The 20,189-nt window shown below is 36.4% G+C and overlaps 1 protein-coding gene across 1 annotated transcript in view; it reads right to left on the minus strand.

The window, feature by feature from the left end:
* The window catches only part of LRP1B (LDL receptor related protein 1B), a 1,883,216-nt gene that overhangs the window by 1,521,586 nt on the left and 341,441 nt on the right, over positions 1 to 20,189 (minus strand). Inside the window, 1 exon segment of the mRNA XM_035726875.1 lies at positions 8,364 to 8,486. Coding sequence (XP_035582768.1) covers positions 8,364 to 8,486 — 123 coding nt within the window.

Below are 20,189 nucleotides of genomic sequence, written 5' to 3' on the forward strand. Positions count from 1 at the left end.
TTCCAAGGCATCTTTTTTATTTTCCAGTAAACAAACAACGAACCCTGCATGAAATCTGAGTGCATGGTGTTAGCCACATTCACTAAATTGGTGTCCTCTCACCTAAGCCCTGTTTAGTCTACCCATCTTCCACGAACTTTACTCCTTTGTGAGTAATTTCTCCCATCCTGAAAATCAGGAAAGTTAATGTTACAAAGATTTTAATTAAAAAAAAAATCAACACAAAGTTAATCATGCTGCCTGAATCCGAACAGGGCCAGTATAGCAATTAGTAGAATGATGATACTCTTGACCAGCTGAAAATTCCCTAAGCATATAACAGCTGGGTTTCATATCTTGCTTTTAGGGAAGGATGATAGAAGATGTGGGAGCAGGGACAGAAAAAGAAAGGCACTGCCATTAAAACAAGTTCTTAGAACACAACATCCTTTAGTGCTTCATTTAACAAAATATGTCATTTTAGAAGCACTTCTGAGTGAAAGTCAAATGTAAATTTTATACACTGACTATAAAGAATAAAACGTCCTCCAGGAAGAAATTTGCTCACCCGTGAAAGGTAGAAAGCCTTCCTCCCTAACCCCAAATGCTAGAGTAGATGTGGATAAATGATGGATTGAATCATTTCTAAGAAGACTTCTTGTTCAGCCTTCAGCTCTGTCCCTATAGAGTCCTGCAAGAGCATTTGTTTACAGTACATCATCCCTTAAGCCAAAGAGATTTTATCAGAGTTGTCTGTGGAATTCATCTATTTTGTTTTACCCCCTTTATTTTACAACATTTTGAAGTTTGCATTCCCTCTAGTTGCCAGTCCGGCTGAGGGCTGAGGAACACGAGTTTTTTCTATCCTGTGAACTGTGATCTTAGATCAGAAAACCAACAAGCAGTGACTCCTTGAGTCAAAAAGTGAGGCTTTTTTTTTTTTTTTAATGCTGGTCTTGCTCTCCTGTGTGAACCGTAGTACACTCAGTTTTATCACCTCTGCCTCCAATCAAGCTTTCTTAAAATCGCAGAGGCAGACTTTCAGAGACCTATTAGTACATTGTGGGGCAGAATGAAGAGAAATGTCACCCTCCACCCATCCCCACTGTGCTAGGAAAAGGAACCAACATTAGACAGGCTCTTTCAATTCATAATTACACTTTTCCCCACCTTTCTGTCACCCTTCCATATCAACTCTTAAGTGGGAGTCTTTTTATTATTAAAGAAGGGTCAGTGTTTTTGGCCTCTCCATTGCTAAAGAAAGGAGTCTCAGAATAAAATGAAGAGCAAAACAAAAAGAATTGAAAGAGACATAAACTGTCCTCATGGGTCTCATATGCTTTCCCTTTAATCTGTAAGTTTCAACTTCTCTACCTAACGAAAAGCTTAGCTGTGTGGCTCTCATATATTAGCTCATTGCAAAGTGACCTCTAAATCACCATTACTTAGAAACAAGCACCACACTTCCATTCATTTTATTGTTCCTATAGTCTAGTTTATGCCCTATTCTACTATATATTTTTAAAGGGCAGGATCTGTTTGCTAATAACCTCCCACTTGAATTTCATTTTATTTCTCTGACCTCTGTCAAAGAAAGAAAATTTAGAAGGAAATTATAAAAGTGTTTCTACCTTATATCCTAGGGGAAAGGTCACTGTACAAATATAAGAAGTTCATTAATATCTTCCTATCTAAATAATGTTTAAAATCCTACACACCAGAAACATAATAGAAGTGATCAGCTCATGCAGAGGCACATTGAACCCTAACCACTCACAGTTATTTTCATTTTTCATAAATGCTTCTATTCCTATTACCCAGGAGCCTTGTTATTTTACGGCATTATTCAATTAGAACTGATCACTCCCCATGTCAGTGTGTTATAACCCTGTTGGGCTAGCTTTTTGTGTTTTTCAAATGACATCATATTTTTAAATTAAGTGGACTAAGGGGTCCTCGGAGGAACTGGATCCTTCTTTACCTCAGCATTTCCAAAAAGGAAGGCAAGTTCAAAGAAATATAAACTCTGCCTTCACCAATAATAGCCAGTATACAGGAGGGCAGAGGAGAGAACCCTAAACTCAGTTTCTTCATTTTCTAAAATGACATAACCTCAACATTTCAGGACTGCAGTGTTGATTAAGTATGATTATTCACTCGTGTTTTGTAGCCATGTATTTTAACTTTAGTCAATTGATGTTTTTGGAAGAGTTCCTAGAGAAAAGCCACCTGTCCCCAAATAATCTCGATACCGTATCTGTCCTATTGTTTGAGTATAACATACCTAATTATTAAAACCTGTTAACAACTTAAATCAAATGAGTGTATGTAGTAGATTAATCCTATCCCCGGCCACACCTTTGGAGAATAAAGCCAATTTTCAGTAAGAATGTGAGAGAGGGGCAGTTAGGATGTTCAATCTAAAGACCCTCAGGGTAAGGTACTTGGTCAGAGCTCTGGGCATCTGGAATTCAGGGTAGGGTGTGTGGTGAAGAAAGTCTTCCTATGCCACACTTTTTCTTTTCCTTTCCTTCTTTCTTTTCTTTTTTTTCTTTCTTTCTTTTTTCTTTTTTCATTTTTTTAACAGAGAGAGAGGGAGACGAAAAGGACAAACAGGGAAGAGGCAAAGAGAGAGAATCCTAAGCAGGCTTGGAGCCCAACATGGGGCTCGATCTCATGACCCTGAGACCATGACCTGAGCTGAAATCAAGAGTGTGTCGCTGAACTGACTGAGCCCCCCAGGTGCCCTGCAAAAGACACTATTTTATAAGCACATTACTATGAGGCAGGTACTGTCATGTCCTTTGTACAGACGAGGTAATGGAAGCCTGGAAAAGTTAAGTGAGTTGCCGGAGAGCAAAGATATTCATGGAGGAACTGGCTTTGGAGCCGAGCCGCTGGGATTCAGAAGCCCTGATGGTGCACTGTGCCTGGCTCCTCCCACGCGGTGGATGGAGAGGAGGAAGGGGAGGGAAAGGACATGGTGGCACATGCTGCCCGGTGCCTCTGCCTACCCAATAGCTACCGTCCCCTTGTTCTTTAATAGCAGAGCCACTGATTCTCTTTTGGAAAGCAACGGGCCCTGGTAAAAATACTCATTGCCCCACACCTCACCCGTTTCATTCTGGTCAAGGGCATTTAAGCGGAAATCCACTGAGCTTGATATTTTGTTAAACAGAGAGACTGGCACTTGCCTTTTCCATCTTCCCCATCCCTTCTTTCTGCTTGAAATGAAATCATCTACCAGCAGAGGTGAAGTAGTCATGCTTTGACTCTAAAACTGACAGCTCCATGCTAAGAGTGGCAGAGCAGAAAGGTGGTGTTCTGCAATTTTCTTGTGGAAGAACAACAAATCCTTATCTGGTTAAGTGACTGTTCTTGTTTTGCATCAAATGCAATCCTAACCCATAAGGTGATATGCAAACCTAGGACAAAGAACCCAGTTTTTGTAGGTGACACCATACTGGGTGAGTCTGGCCCCATGTGGCGGTGGGTACACACGGAGCTCTGTGCGACATACTTCTGCTGTGAGGGGTGATGCTGCTCACTGGGGCAGCAGTATCTGGGCACAGACCCAACTCCATACTGAACAGTGGGGGTAGCTCAGCACCGACACTGCGACCTGGGTTAGCAAACTACAGCCCACTGGCCAAATCCCACCGGTGGCCTATGTTGAATAGACTGTAAGCTGAGAAAGTTTTTTGTTTTTGTTTCGCATTTTAAAGGGTTTGACAAACAAACAAAAAAGCCAGAAGATGCAATGGAAATCATATGGGACACAAAATCTAAAATATTTACCATCTGGTCCTTTTCAGAAAAAGTCTGCTGATCCTTCAGAAGGACGGGATAGAGTCGAGTCAATGTGCCAATGATCACCATTATCCAGGTTGCAAATCTTACCCTCCTTCAAGGCCATTTTTATTCACCTTTGTTGGCCGGTGAGTCATTACATCCAAAGTATGGTATGTAATTAAAGGGCACCCTAAATGATTATCTGAAGGGGGGGCGGTGTAGGGCAACAGGGAAAGAAAACAAACAGCAGAACAAATATCTTCCTGACTTAAAAAGGAAGAATATAGTTTTAAGTATATTCACATCAGATTGGCAGAAAACATCACACATCAGCTGAAGCAGATTGTTGGAAAGGAAGTATCATTAAGCACTGAACAGAAAATCCTAGAAGGAATTAAATTCTGAATACCTCAGAATAAAAGTGCCTTTTAAGACTTCCCTGCCACAGGTGGTGCTAAGCTTTCATTCCACAAATAAACATTATCACCATTTACTTTAATTCTTGTCACATACAACAACGCTAGACTAACAACCGGATTAAAAGCACTGAGTAGAAAGATGGTGATTTTCCTGATTTTCTATTCTCATTGCCTCGCAGAACCTAAAGATGATTAGCCATTTAGACTCTTGAAAAATTACCTCAAATAATATGGAGAAATAAGGAGTTTTATTTTTAATAGGAAGTTAATGAATCATTTCTCACATCCAATGTAAGGATATAAATTATTAAATTTCTCCAATTGCATACTTGAGAAAACTCATCCCAACATGCAATCAGCTTAGTGGTAAACCAACCTCCCACAAAAGTTTGGGGTCTTTTTGGTTTTGGTTTTTGGTTTTTTTGTTTGTTTGTTTTTTGGGGGGTTGCCTTTTTTTTCCACTAGAGCCTCAGCCTAAATAAACACAAAAGAGGAACGTACGTGCACGTTAACATCTCAGATCCCCAGATATCTAAATTTCATTTAAGTTCAAAATTTCTTGTTTTCCTGTATGCACATTTATCTTCTAAAGCATTTCAATCATCAGCATTTCACAAGTAAAGCTTTTTTTTTTTTTTCCTATTAGAATGTTGTCACGGCAAAGCTTTCCCACTATCATAATCAATTTGATGCTATATTGGTCTTCTTTTCATCTTAAAGGCTAAGTGGATTTAGGAAAAATAAATGTATTGCATCAGCTGTTTTCATCTAATATTTTGTAGATACAACATATTTTGTCTTCAAATCAAAGATGATAACACATTTTCGTTCATATACTGAGCACAAAATTACCCTTCCTAAGAATCACAATCTTCAAGGTTTTCGATTTCTAGTATTTATCCTTCACATTGAATCCATCCATATAATTATAAAATTATGCAATTATTTTATGTAGATCAGTGATGACTGCATATGAATGTCATAAACAACACATTACAAAGCACTATGATTAGAGAAAATGATAACTGTGAACATCTGGATTGAGAAATTTAAATTTGAAAAACTCTGATATTTTTCATAAAGTTTTTTTCTACACTTGTCCAACTTTCAATGGTACTGACCGAAACCATTTATCTGGAACAGGCTAATTTAATGTAGATCCAAATATGTTGCCCAGATCAAGTACCCAGGTAGAAAACACAGTCATGTCTCTGTGTTGTTATGTAACTACACTGATATAAGAATAGTTTTAACATTTCCTTTAAGGATATTCAGCAATTTTGATGTTAAAAGAGTAAGAACAGCCAAAATGAAGAAATATTTTTAAATAGAATTCATCACATTTTATTGGAGAAGAAAATAACTATATACTTAAAAACTGCCAAAAATATCTTGAGCAGGTATGAATTTCATTTTAAAAATATTTTAAGAAAGCAGAAAAGTCTATCTCTATTTTTAATGAACCCATATGTAATTTCTAACTTAAGGCCTCAGGCTGCTAAAGCCCCTAATCTCTGTAAATGATCTACCTTTTCCCAAGCCCAAGGTGCTGTCTATGTTCTGGGCAGAGTGGACATTCAAATATTCAACAACATTTGTGGCAGATACACTGACCATTCATAAGAAATGCCCAATCAATCAGGGTGGATGCTGGCTGGCAAACTCGGGTCTAGTCCATTGGTGTGGCCCTGATGGGTATCAGCCATGTTCCTAGAGATGTGGAGTGGGCACGGGAGGGGGAAAGGGATACTTATCATCCAATACATTTGAGCATTCATTGCAAGGTCTCTTTCTTCTCTGGGCTTGGGTTGTGATCACACAGGTCCTTGCTACTCTTTTCTACCACAAAGTCTCTCCAGTCTGAATCTCCTACTGAACTCCCTCTTTAGCACAAAAAAAAAAAAAAAAAGAAAAGAAAAATCATTATTCTCTATTCTTCATCAGCATAAAGGATACTCCTGCCTTTATAGGCTCTCCAACCGTCTTCTCAATTGCTTTTTTTTTTTTTTAAGATTTTATTTATTTCAGAGAGCGAGAGTATATGAGAGGGGGGAGGATCAAAGGGAGAAGCAGGCTCCTGGCCGAGCAGGGAGCCCGATGCGGGACTCGATCCCAGGACTCCAGGATCATGACCTGAGTCGAAGGCAGTCGCTTAACCAACTGAGCCACCCAGGCGCCCTTCTCAATTGCTTTTGCTTTGTGCCAGGTAAACAGTTCCATAGAATTTTTCCCTTTAACGTGGCCTTCCTGCACATGCATTCCACAAAGCTATCTCACGTCTCTGTCATTTTTCCCCATCAGCAATTTTGTGGAAAGATCAGGACAGAAACACAAGATTCCAGTACCAAAACTCAAAAATTTAACTTTTTATTTTAATTGTCCCATGGCAACCCAACCTTGCAGCTAACAAGGAGAAAACTCCCAGATGGTACTTCAATAGGGGAGGGTCCCACTACTTATATATTTCATGCCCACTGCATTTATTATTGTCTTCTCTCAGTATTATGCCATCTGCACTCACAGCCATACTATTGAGATTTTTTCCTTCTTTTTCATGTTTAAACAACTTTATTATTATATAATTCACATACCATACAATTCACCCATTTTAATATGTATGAGTCAATGTTTTTAAATGTATTAACAGTGTTGTACAACCATACTGTAATCTAATTTTAGGAAATTTTCACCTTCAGAAGAGATCCCATACTCATTCGCTGTCAATCCTCATTGCCTCCAACCCCACCTGGCCCTGAGAACCACTCACTTACTTTATATTTCTGTAGATTTCCCTATCTCAGATCTTTCATATGAATGAAATCATAAAATACATGGACTTTTGTGACTTGCTTCTTTTCCTTAGCAAAATGTCTTCAAGGTTTATCCATGTAGCATGCATGAGTACTTCATTTTTTATTGCCAAATAACATTCTTTTGTATGGATTTACTACATTTTATTTTACCCATTAGGGCTTTTCCCCATTAACCTATTTTTTTTTCTATGCTATAAGGAGTCTAGTAAAGGTTTTCTGAATTAAACTGGTGAGAATTACAAATGTAGTAAACAACTACAACCTCTTCCTATGGAAGAAGTGATCTGTTCAAAGGAAGGAGCAACTAATGCAAATATTCAAGAACCTATATGCTGAGAAACTAGCAAACATAAAGAAAATGAATAATCATTGCCTCTGCTTTCTAATGGCAAGATTTTTATCAACACTTATATTGGCCCTGCCTGCAAGACTTGTAAACAAGTAAATAAAAATGGAAAATGGAACCAGTAATTGTTATCTCTTACAGTATCAAGCACTAAGGATGATGGATTTTTTTTTTCCCCACTTCAACCCAAAAGCACCAGATAGCGGCTTTGAGAAAACTGATAAGCTGTCACACCTGGTTCCAGGGGGTGCACAGACTAAACTAGAAGTGCTGGAAATATCAATATCAAAATTTAGGGAACTGCTCGTACTCCATATGATAGTGGGTATTAAAAAAAAGTATAGCAGATTTAGCTGGGGCCCTGTCATTTATAATTTTGCGTTAGTGGCACTTTTCATGTATGCAAAACCCTCAGTGAACTACAAGTTTGATAAGGTGGTATTATTACAGTTGGGATCCATGTGTGTGAAGAGCTTCTGAATCTAATATTATTAAGGCAAAGAAGCTCCATGTATGGATGAATAAATATAATTTCTGTCTTGCCGTTTCTAAAGAAAACATGTTCAATAATTTGTATAGTGCCTGAAGACATTAACAGAAATAATATGGGAGCTCAACTTGATTACTTTACTATTCCCTCTATATGCTCCTCTGTCTCAAAATGGGTGAAATAAATGATTGGATATGGGCTTATTCCCTTTGAGTGTTATGTTTAAAGGATTTTTTTTCCTCCTCAAGATATTTTTTTTTCTAGTAGTTAACACAATTACATTGAAATAATTAACCTTGCATTTTCTTCCCTTCAAAAATTAATTCACAAAACTGCATTTTATGGTCTCATTCACATAGTCATTTTAAAGGAAACACAAACAGAAGATTTCAAGTTTCCTAGGCTATTTGGAAAAAAAAAAAAAAAGAAAGAAGCAACTGGAACAGCAGTCATCCGTGAAAACAACTGACATTTAGTTTCACATGTAAGGTAAATCTGAATGGCACGAGAACCTTTCTACTCACAGGTATCTAAAGACTCGTCTGAATCATCAGGGCAGTCAGGGTCCCCATCACACAGCCAGCTCTGGGAGACACAAGTCACATGATCGTGGCAAAGAAATTCACCAGGATCACACAACTGCTGATCTGAAAATGAAAATGTTTTGAAATAAAATATGAATGATCTGAACACAAACACAAGAGCAGTACAAAGATGAAATGTGGGAAAGCAATACATAAAAGGTACATGAGTGTGATCCCCACTTTCTGTTCAGCAGCAAAACTAAACCAATTGTTTATCTTAATTTTAGCCACTCAGCTCAAGCACACAATTTTGGTAGAATTGACTACATTGCGGTCTCACACAATCTGTCCAGAAAATAGTTAAGAATTCTCTTTGTGTTTACAACTAGAACTTTGGTCATATTGGATAAGGCATATGGCAATCAGAGCCAGTGGGTTTTATAGAAGATGTTGATCCAAAGCAGACGTTCTTGAGTATAGAAATTTTAGTTTCTTCCTCTGCTCTAGGAGAAAGAAAAATCAGAAATAAAACTTAAATATTGTACTTAAACTCCATCTCTGAGAATTCAGGTCCTAATCATCTGTCCTGATACTGAGGCTTCATGTGCCTACATTAATTAGATGTCCATTATCATAATATTTGCTTTTCTTTTTTTGCTACAAGTTCCCAGATGACAGCTTCTGTTACTGGACAGCAAAAGTGATAGTAACTTCCATAAAGCTTTGCTCTAACTTGGGTTTCTACAACTGGTTTTACCCAAAAATCACATTATTTTCCTTCAATGGCTTCAGAATATTTACACTCTGTAGTCTTGCCTCAAGTCCTAGTAAACTCATCATATGTCTTGTTTTTTATTTTGTTTTGGTTTTGCAATATACTTATGTATACACTGTTAATCCATTCAATAAAAATATTTACATTTTTAATATTTTAAATGTCTGAAATAGGAATATTTTTTACAATTGATGATCTCTGAATGTGAAGGAGTGTTAGTCATATCAAATCATAGCCATTTGATATCACTTACACTTTTGTTATGTATATACAGGAATGATTCAAGATAAAAAAATTTATTAGTAAGTAGGTCTTTCAATATGTAGCAAATAAAAATTCTGTGACATGAAAACATTAGACCATAACTTAATTGACTTTTTTCCCCCAGTAATACAGAATGATGGTGCATTTTCCACATAATGGGATCAAATATGGTATATCTTTTTTTCTCTCCCTTAACCTCTTCTCTCTTGACCCCAACATAATTTTCAATAATATATATTACAAACATACACAAACATATACACAACTTGTGGGTATATAACTATTTTTTTCCACTTTCAAACTATAGATATTACCTGAAATTCCTATTATTTTATCTTATCCTATTATATTTTTCAATAAATTCACCATCAATACCCCCACTTATTACTTCTATTATCATAGCTGGGTTGTTTTTGTTTTGTTTTGTTTTGTTTTTACATTAAGTGGATTGAGCATACTCTGTATTTGGGTCTAGGGTAAGTGCTACAAAAATGTAGAAGTCACCATCTTTGTCTTTAAGGATCCAGCAGACTGTTTGTGTCAACACATCCAGGAGGAGAAAAAAGTACTTTTATACAATAATTTGCCAAATAAATGATATAGAAAATAATTGATAAAAGAAGAGACCACAGACGTGCCTGGGTGGCTCAGTTGGTTAGGTGTCTGCCTTAGACTCAGGTCATGATCCCAGGGTCCTGGGATGGAGCCCCACATCTGGCTCCCTGCTCAGGGAAGTCTGCTTCTTCCTCTCCCTCTGGCCTCTCCCCGACAACCCCACTTGTGTTCTCACTCGCTCTCTCTCTCTCAAATAAATAAATAAAATCTTAAAAAAAAACTAAAAAAAAGAAAAGACCACAAAGATGGAGACAAAAACAGAATAGTTTGGAGATGTAAGCATTACTTTAAAAATGGGTGGGATTTGGATAAATGGAAAGTAAATATAGGGCATTCCAGACAAGGGGTAGAGTGACAATATAACTAAGGAACTAATTATTAAAGTGCATTTGAAAGAAACAAACAAAAAATTCTAAAATTGAAATGACATTCAGGTTATAAAATCTTGATTTTTTTTCACCAAATAATTTGTGTGATATTTATAAGTACATTCCACCACTAGAGGAGGAGGACTTAAATTTTGCTTTAGACTGTCACATAACTTTTGTAGTTAATGTAGGGAAAGAGCATGAGATGAAATTCAAATTGTTTTGCTTATAGACAAGGAAACCATATAATTTATCACCAAACTGGGAGAGTTCTGAAGATGAAGGAAAGCTTTTTAATAATTATACTGGGAAACAGGCATAAATCAAATTTATTCCAGAAAAATCGGAATGGATGTTCATTGTACCTATAGCTACTCTGCATTTGATTTATGATCTTGAGATGCTAGATGGTTTCCTTCCTTCTTACCTCCCAAACTATAACAAATTGCTATGAGGATAAGGGAAAAGAGATGGTGCCTTGCTAAATACCGTCGTATAATGCTTGACTCAGTAAATAATCAATAAGTACTTATTGAAAGTATAAAGAAGTAAAAAAGGACCATAAAGAACTGTTAATGGTGTTGGAAAATAACATCTCAAAAACACAGGTCAGAGTCAGGAATGAAGGACCTTGATTACCATAGGAAATGTTCTGTAGATAATTTGAAGTCATACAAAAGTACTAAGAATGGTTATTTATAATAAAATATTGTACAAAGTCATCTGTCAGGAGACTGTTGCAATTGTCTAGAGAAAAGCTCCTGATGACTGAACTGAAGTAACGGGGACTAAAATGGAGACTCTGCTCCAAGTGAGGTAAGAGTTATGAATCAGTGACCAAATGGCTGAAAGGTTCAAATATGTCTCTAAGTAAATGCCTTAAAAATTGATTGGATATCATCTCAAAACCAAGATAAAACATACTGATATTTAAAAAAAAAACAAAAGAAAAAGTAATGTGCGTGTGAGCCTGGTCATGGGGGCATTGGAATAATAATAGTAGGTATAATAGAAGGAATAATAAGTATTTTATAGTGGTTTTTTTTAACCTCAAAAGCACTTCCACCACCACTACCCCATCTTAATTTGTTCATTCATTTACTTATTAAATAATCACTAATGAGTTTCTACTATGTTCTAGGCACTGGTGATACATTATTTTTTCCTAAAGCAGAAATCTCTGCCATCATGAAACTTAAATTTTAGTGGCAGGATAGAAACAAAAATAAAATAAATGAGTTAAATGTATAGTATATTAGAAAATAAAACCCTATGGAGAAAAATAAAACAGATGGAGATTAAGAATAGGAGGCTGCGGAGAAGGAGGTACAATTTTAAATAAAGTGGTCAGAGAATATGTCACAGACAATGTGACATTTGAAATAAAGACTTATATAAGGTAAAGGAGATAACCATTTGAATAAAAGGTCATGAGGTAAAGGTCATACACTAAGGACCTGAGGCAGGAGGGTGCTCAGCAAATTTAGAGAAACACTAAGGAGATCAGAATGGCTGGAGAAAAAGAGAGTAGAAAGAGTTGAGGTCAAGAAATCAGTAAATACAAGGTTGAAATAAGCAGTTGAAGGTTTGAGTTTTACTAAAAATCAAGATGGGAAACCGCTGAAAGGTTCTAAGTAAAGAGAGAAACTAACCTACTTTTTAAAAGGATAATTCTGACTACTATGTTGAGAATAAACTTCAGTGAAGTGAAAGTGGAAACAAGGAGATCAATGAGAATGTTATTGCAATAATGTATATGAGAAGGGATGATTGGTAGATAAATATATTGGTGAAATGGAGTTTCAAGACCATGTTTGATGAGGAAACTGAAGTCAAATATTCTGCTCACCATCTCATTAAATGTCAGATTCTTAAATTCAGATCTTTGACCCTCAGTGTATGACTTTTCAACTGTTTTCAGAATATAATGAGTATGAGATGCTTGTGGGAGATCCAAAAATAAATATGCACCAGGCAGTGATGCATTTAAATCTGAAATTCAGGAGAATAATTAAAGCTGGAAACATGGAACAAACCTGGAGATGTAAGAAGACAGTGAAAAACTCTAAGAATAGATGTAGATGAAATTAAAGTGAGGTGGGAGGGAAAGAGGTGAGGGCAAAGTAATAAGAATAGGTCAGGCATGGAGATGGAGGGGACAGAAAGTTTAACCAGAGATACAAAACGAGAAGGGCAAAGAAAAGGAGCTTTACTAAAACCATGTGAAATCGCAAGAGCTGGAATGAGGAAGGGGGTCATTTTGACAACCCTCAAGTATGATGAGTTCTGAAAAGATGGAGTAGACTTGGAGGCTGACGAAAAGGTGCCAGAGAAGGAAGAGGGACTGGAGCCCAAGGATATGAAAGTGGAGCAGTTTCCCAAGGAGAATTCATGGTGCTGGAATGAGAAACTGAACACTAGTAGTAGGAGCACCTGCCCTGAGGAAGAAAGGATAGAAATATGAAATAGATAAATCATTAGCTGGCAGGGAAGCTGGTATTCTTGCCTGATCATGTTTTCTCAAAGAACAGAAAAGCAAGATTAATAATAATAATAAATAATAATAATAAATAAATAATTAATAAATAATATTTTTTTTTAATTTGGAAAAAGGTAGAATTGGAAAGAGTGGTGAAGGTTTAGGATAACTACTATGGGAAATTGGAAAAGGAATCAACTAGGAATCGGGGAAAAGATGTCTTTGTAACAGCGATGGGGATCCAGCTAAGAATGAAAAGCATATATTTGACAGTTAAGTATTTTGTTCATTTTGTTTTGTATTAATGTCCAAACGTTCACCTACATTGAACCACAGATACAGAATAATCTCCTTGAGAAAATTTCAAAAGAAAATCCCTTGGGAAAATATGCAAGTCACCCTCAATACATATTCACATGTATAGACATGTATGCAAATCCACCCTAATTCAATATATATATATATATATATTTGTGTATATATATATATATATGATAGACTTAACAGGATTTACCTATTGAGCTTGCTAAGCAAGCTCCACCTTTTTTTTTTTTTATTTATTCATTTGACAGAGAGAGAGAGAGAGAGCACAAGCAGGGGGAGTGGCAGGCAGAGGAAGAAGCAGGCTCTCTGCCCAGCAGGGAGCCCTACACGAGGCTCAACCCCAGGATATTAGGACCACAATCCGAGCCAAAGGCAGATGCCCAACCGACTGAACCATCCAGGCGCCCCGCAAGCTCCAACCTTTAAAGACAATTCACACCGTTATGATTTTGGGGACAGTTTTATATTATTCCTCTAGGAAACAGCAGTTAAGAATAGACTGCTACAGGGGCAAGGTATTCTTGCCCCCCCGCATGGGGCACCCTGCTCGGCGGAGAGCCTGCTTCTCCCTCTCCTCTGCCCCTTCCCCTGCTTGTTCTCTCTCTCTCTCTCTCTCTCTCTCCCTCTCTCTCTCAAATGAAGAAATAAAATCTTAAAAAAAAAAAAAGAATAGCTTGCTACAACTCACCTATTTATTTTTCAACCAGATATTCCATTTCAAGGTGGGTTTTTAAAAGCATTGATTATACGATTCAAATGAATGAATTTTCAGTATTCCAAGGTGATTATTTTAAAAGATATCCACTGGATTGAGCTCCGTGAATCAGAAGCCAAATATTTTTTGTGTGGGGGCACCTGGGTGGCTCAGTCCTTAAGCATCTGCCTTCGGCTCGGGTCATGATCCCAGGGTCCTGGATCGAGCCCCGCATCAGGCTCCCTGCTCCATGGGAGGCCTGCTTCTCCCACTTCCACTCCCCCTGCTTGTGTTCCCTCTCTCTCTGTGTCTCTCTCTTGTCAAATAAATAAATAAAATCTTAAAAAAAATAAAAAATAAATAAATATTTTGTGTGTGTATGTATTTTCCGCTTATCCTATTTAATGCTTCATGCCATATTTCTGAGATAGTCAAACTAATCTTATTTTAAATATCTTCCTATTGTTATACACTGTAATTTATATATCTTCCTAATGTTATTCACTGTAATTAAAACAAAAAGCTTGTGAGAATGTGCAGGCAGTTTCACTTACATCCCCAAGGAAGATGATCAAAGTTAGTACCATGTCTATCTCTTTATAATAACAGACTCTTGCAGTCAAAATCTATGGGACAACCATAGGCCTATAGTTTACTAAGTTTGGATTCACCCTGGCTTAGTATGATAATCTTGCTACATTTATATGAAAACATCTAATTGCTCATTTTAATAAAAATTTATAGTAATATTTTTGGAAGTTGGATATAGATGGTCTTAAATGAGAGATTATAGATACATGAGTTGCCACAGACTAATTTGTATTTTCTCATTTTAATGTGTCATGATGAACTGCTATTTTTTATCTTTTCAAAAAACCGGAAGGATCAAAGTCAAATACTAAAACTAATATCCATCAATAGGGGTCTACTGAATAATTATGTAGATTCCAGCTCCTTGAGTATTTCACCATGATCAATTTATAATAATGTTATGCCATTTCCCTTAGAAACCAACTTGCTATTTAAATACTAATGAGAATGTTAATTTACCAAAAAAAAAATTAATTGCCTACTACATGCATAATAGGACACTATGGAGAGATTTAAAGGAAGTATAAATGATGAACTCTGGTAACTAATTACAAATAAAAGGTAAAGGAAGGGTAGTACCCACTGAATAGCTAAATTCTTGAGGAGTGAAATATTGATTCTATCTGAAGTTAAAGAATTGCTACAATCTCCTGCACAAGCTAAATATTAGGGAAAGGCTAGGACTTAGGTTTTCTGAACTCAGTTAACATCACAAATACTTATTTAGTGTATCTACATCTCATTTCTAACAGATATATGATGGTTAATAATATACCATTCCTAATTGCTAAAAGAGAAATATAGCTATATTTGCTTTTTTCTCATACAAGAGGCAATGATTTCATCAGTGGGTGAACAGAATTCTTGCAGACATCTACAGAAAATATTACTAATTCAACTTCAAATTTCCATTAGGCTCATGAAAAATTAAAGGAGCTGTGTTAGTTATCAAGTATTAGGAAGTACCTTACATCATTTGCCTTTATATTCCCTTACTCCAGAAAAATGTGCATATGCAGATGAAGAAAAAATTCCTTAGAATTCCATGTGAATTGTTTTTCATATTATGGCTAAAGGATTTCTTCTTCAACGCTTTCTGCTCCTTTCCTTTCACAGTTCAACCTACACTTTTAGTTCCCTATGCTGTTCTATCCACTTTCCCCAAATATAGAATTTTATGTGTCTTTACTGTTTTATTGCTTTACATCGAATGCCCTTTCCCCTACAACAAAATTCTAATCTTTCTCGAAAGTCGAAAGACATTTAACTCCTTTAATCAAAACTTCCCCAACAAACTTTTTCTTCCTCCATCACCAGTTCCATAGCATTCCACCCAGTGCTCGCTTCAGCAGCACATATATTAAAAGTGGAACGTTCCACCCAAACTACCAAACAGCTCCTACTATATTTTATTCTGTGTATTGCAGCCGCTGGTGATGAGCTTCTGGGGGGCAGAAGGTTCTGTCGTAAGACCATATTTGCCCTAACAAGGTGATTTCAATGGAAAAAAATCATATTTTCCCAAAAGAATTATACATTATTTTTACATGGGGGAGGGCGGAGGAAAACCAAAGCAATACCAGTGTTTTATATTTTATTATCAGAAAGATAAATAGCTTTATTTAGTTAATCGCCAAAAATAAAACTAAGTTCTCCCATGGTTAAAATAAAATAACCTGAATACTAAAGATTATACCATATAAAATTAAAGCATCCATGAAAACTAAAAATCAAACTTGAGAGAGGTTCAATGTTATCCTCCAGAGTCTCTTAAAGACTATACAGAAAATTATACTTTTACAGTAGCTGGCTATGCAATGCTAACTTAGCCAAATATGCTAGTGATAGTTTTTTTTTTTTTTAAGGATCATTCCTTTAGAAATATCATTATTATAAGTGTAAGATAAAATATAACTAACCATTTTAAGTCTGTGTTTAATAGAAACAGGAAAATATATTTGGATTATATTAAGAAGGTTGGTGTAAGGAAATGTAGGTCAAAAATTGGTCAAACCTTGCAGTTTCATTTTATCAAGGCATTAGTTCTCCTCCACAAAATGCCTGGTTGATTAAAAATAAACCATATTGGGGCGCCTGGGTGGCTCAGTCTGTTAAGCATCTACCTTCGGCTCAGGTCATGATCCCAGGGTCCTTGGACTGAGCCTGTGTCAGACTCCTTCCTCAATGGGGAGTCTGTTTATCTCTCTCTCCCTCTCCCACTCCCCCTGCTTGTGCTCTCTCTCTCACTCTCTCTCTCACTCTCTCTCTGTCAAATAAATAAATAAAATCTAAAAAATAGAAATAAAAATAAAAAATAAACCATATTATCCATTATAAGACTAATTCATATTATCATTTATCTTTGTTAAATCCATCCTTAAAAATCTGCCTAAGCTCGTATTAAAGGGGCAATTAGTAATGAAGAGTTTTAAAATCAAACACAAAAAGAGAACAGCCTTGAAAATTCACTGAACAGACAAACTGCTTTAGTCATACAAGCAAAGCTTAATTTAGATTATTTTGTAAGATAAATGAGGCTAACTTGACCTGGGTCACTTCTTGCTTATGCCTTTGAAAATTTAAGTAAAACTTAAATTGTTCCCCAAAATGGATATGAGGCAACCACTAACCAATTCTCTTCCATTTAAGAAAATTCTAATATTGTAACCAATCACTGTGACGAATAGTCCCTGCTTCTACACTATACAAGCTGCTTTATAACAATGAATCATGGAACACTACATCAAAAACTAGTGATGAAATGTATGGTGATTAACATAATAAAAAAAAACAATATACCTCTAAGCCTCATTCCATGTATTGGTTTGAGTACTCTTCATTGCAAACTATCTTTTTGGTGTGCACACAATAAACTTGCGCTAATCACCACTTCAGTGATTCACTGCTTTTTTATTTCCTTTTTTTTTCTGAACTTTTGACAAGAGTATCCACATTTCAATGATAACATGATTTTTAATTAACAATTTCCATTGTCCTGCCTAGTCATTATTGGTAATTTAGAAACTTAATTACTCTAACTACAGCATATGTGCACATACCCTCATACAGTATGTACAGATATTGTTGTATTTTAAAATTAGCATACCACTGCACCAGATCTCCATTATCCCCAAGGCTAAGACTAATTAAGAGAGCTTAACCAAATGCTTGAATAAGAGTCCTTTTAGGGGGCTGAATAATGGTATCAAAGATGTCCATATCCTAATTCCCAGACCTGAGACTATGTCACTTTACTCAGTAAGAGGGACTGGGCAGATGTGATTAAGCTAAGGGTCATGAGATGGAGAGACTAGCCCAGATTACCCAGGTGAGCCCAAGATAATCATGAGTTCTTATAAGAGGGAAATCAGAGAGGAGAGATGTGAAAACCAGAGTGGAGGTTGCAGCCCTCTGATACAGGGGCCAGGCGCCAAGCAATGCGGGCAGCCTCTAGAAGCTGAGAAAGGCAAGAAAATGGATTCTCACCTGGAGCCCCCAAAGGAACTCAGTCCTATGGACACTACTTAGGCTTTTGACCTCCAGAACTGAAAGAAAACAAAAATGTGCCACTTTAACCCACTAAGTTTGTGATAATTTGTTACAACAGCAATAGGAAACCAATACCACACCCCAGTTACATCTCACAGTCCAAGCATCACTTTATTTAAAGTCTGACTTGGTAAGTAGGAAACAGACAAGCTGTTAGGTACTTTACCATGAATTTAAAGGCCCTTTTCTCCTAAGTTGCTTTCTGTTAGTTTCAATGCTACCTACTTACATAAAATACCTCTTCTTCTCCTTGATGTCAAATGACAGTTAAAATACATCTGCACATGACTAAGGCCAGCAATAATAACTAGAAGCTTTTATGAAGAATATATTATAAATGCTCAAATAAATGACCTCTCTGGGAAATATATGAATTGGGAAGTAACTGTGTGTGTGTATACATGTTTCTATTCTCATGAGATGAAAAAGGGCAAAATGTGATATATTTCTATGATGAGAAAATTATAACTAATTGTATATTTTTATGCTTTCTATCAGCTACGAAATTTGCAGTCACCCTATGCTTTATTAAACACCAAGTGGTTTTGGTACTGCAAATGGCAATTTGTACTTACAAAACACCTTATATAAAACCAGGACAAAATTGAAAATTTAAAGAAGTACATTATCCCCAGGAAGAAGCTTTGCTCATTTATCATTTCTATCATAATGAACAAATGAAAAGTATCTCTGTAAACATTTCAAATCCAACTTGACATTTAATTTTCAGGGAGAAAGTTGTATTTTTTTTCCCCTTGATCACTTAAACATTGTTGGTTGGTTGGTATTTTTTTTTTGTCTGTAGGCAGTGATATGGAAAATTTTAACACACTCAGCATGGACCTGCTTAGAACTGCTTCTTTACCAAGAAAAAACAAAAAGTACCAAAGTAAAAACCCTGTCTTTTATTTAGCAAGAGACAAAGGATATATTTTTCAGTGGAATAAAACTGATAACATTCAACATGGTTGACTTGAGTTTTTATTATCATTGGACTAAAGCTTTACAGTTCTGTGTCCTTCTCTGAAATTTCAGTAGAATTGGTCTATTTATTTTTTTACCTGTCTTTCTCAAAAGCCCTCTGAAATGAATCTGCAGAATTATTTCATATACTACATTGTTTAGGAAGGGGAAAATTTCGACAGGTTTCCTTCATAAATGTAAAAGAAAAAGCCTAAATTATTGACATTTCCTTGCAAGTTCTATTCTCTAAATCCTGTATGATCCTCTTCCAATCTCCCAGGGGGTACCAAAATTCACATCTTTTTTCTCATCTCTAGGTTTAGTGAGATACGAAGCAGATGGTTAGGCTTTGGCTCTTTCGGGGATGATGCAATATCTTCTCTCTGTTATGCTGTGTTTTAACCATTAAGGATTCTTCAAAGACTAAAATTTTACTCATCTCAAGTTCCAATTTTGATTTGAAAAGATATTTCTCAATCATAATTTCTTGTTTCCTGTTTTGAAAGACTTTAAAACTTACTCCTTTAATTAGTCCTCACTTATGGCGAACCAAAATAGTCACTGAGAATATAATGATGAAGACAACAGCATTTCTACCCATAAGTTGCTGAGGTGTAGGCAAAAACAGAAATATTTACAATAATAGGAAGTAGGTGTTAATATAGGTGTGTCTGGGTATCAAAAAAGCGCAGCAAATGGAGGACCTTGTACTATGGACAACTGAGAGTGTGGGACAGCTGAGATGTAGAGAAGGCCTGCAGAAGACACTTTCAGTTACCTACCCAACAGCTATTTTTGCCACTTTTGAAAAACCCCACATCCCACTGTGGAGGCAGGGAAAGCCATTGGCTTGCTTTCCCAGTGGTGGTTTTAGCAGCTGGGTATGCACATGTGTCCCAATGTTAATCAATGACAACGGAGGTAGAGAGTAGTCTGCTAAGACTCTCCCCAGGAAACAATTTTCTTTCTATTAAAAAAAAAAAAGACTTGAGAGAAGGAGCTCTCCTGCATTTCTTTATGTTGTGAGCATTTGAAATCTGGAGCAGCCTCAGTCATAATCAGAGTCCAAGGATGAATAAGTCTGAGGACAAACCAAACACAGTGAGGATGGCAAGGTGGAAAGACATTCATCACTGAGTTTTAGAAGATATTGTTGGGCTACCCTAAGGTGTTTCTGCACCCCATCCCACTAATCTCTACACAT

The sequence above is a fragment of the Zalophus californianus genome, chromosome 3, assembly GCF_009762305.2.
Source record: "Zalophus californianus isolate mZalCal1 chromosome 3, mZalCal1.pri.v2, whole genome shotgun sequence".
NCBI classification, from domain to species: Eukaryota; Metazoa; Chordata; class Mammalia; order Carnivora; family Otariidae; genus Zalophus; species Zalophus californianus.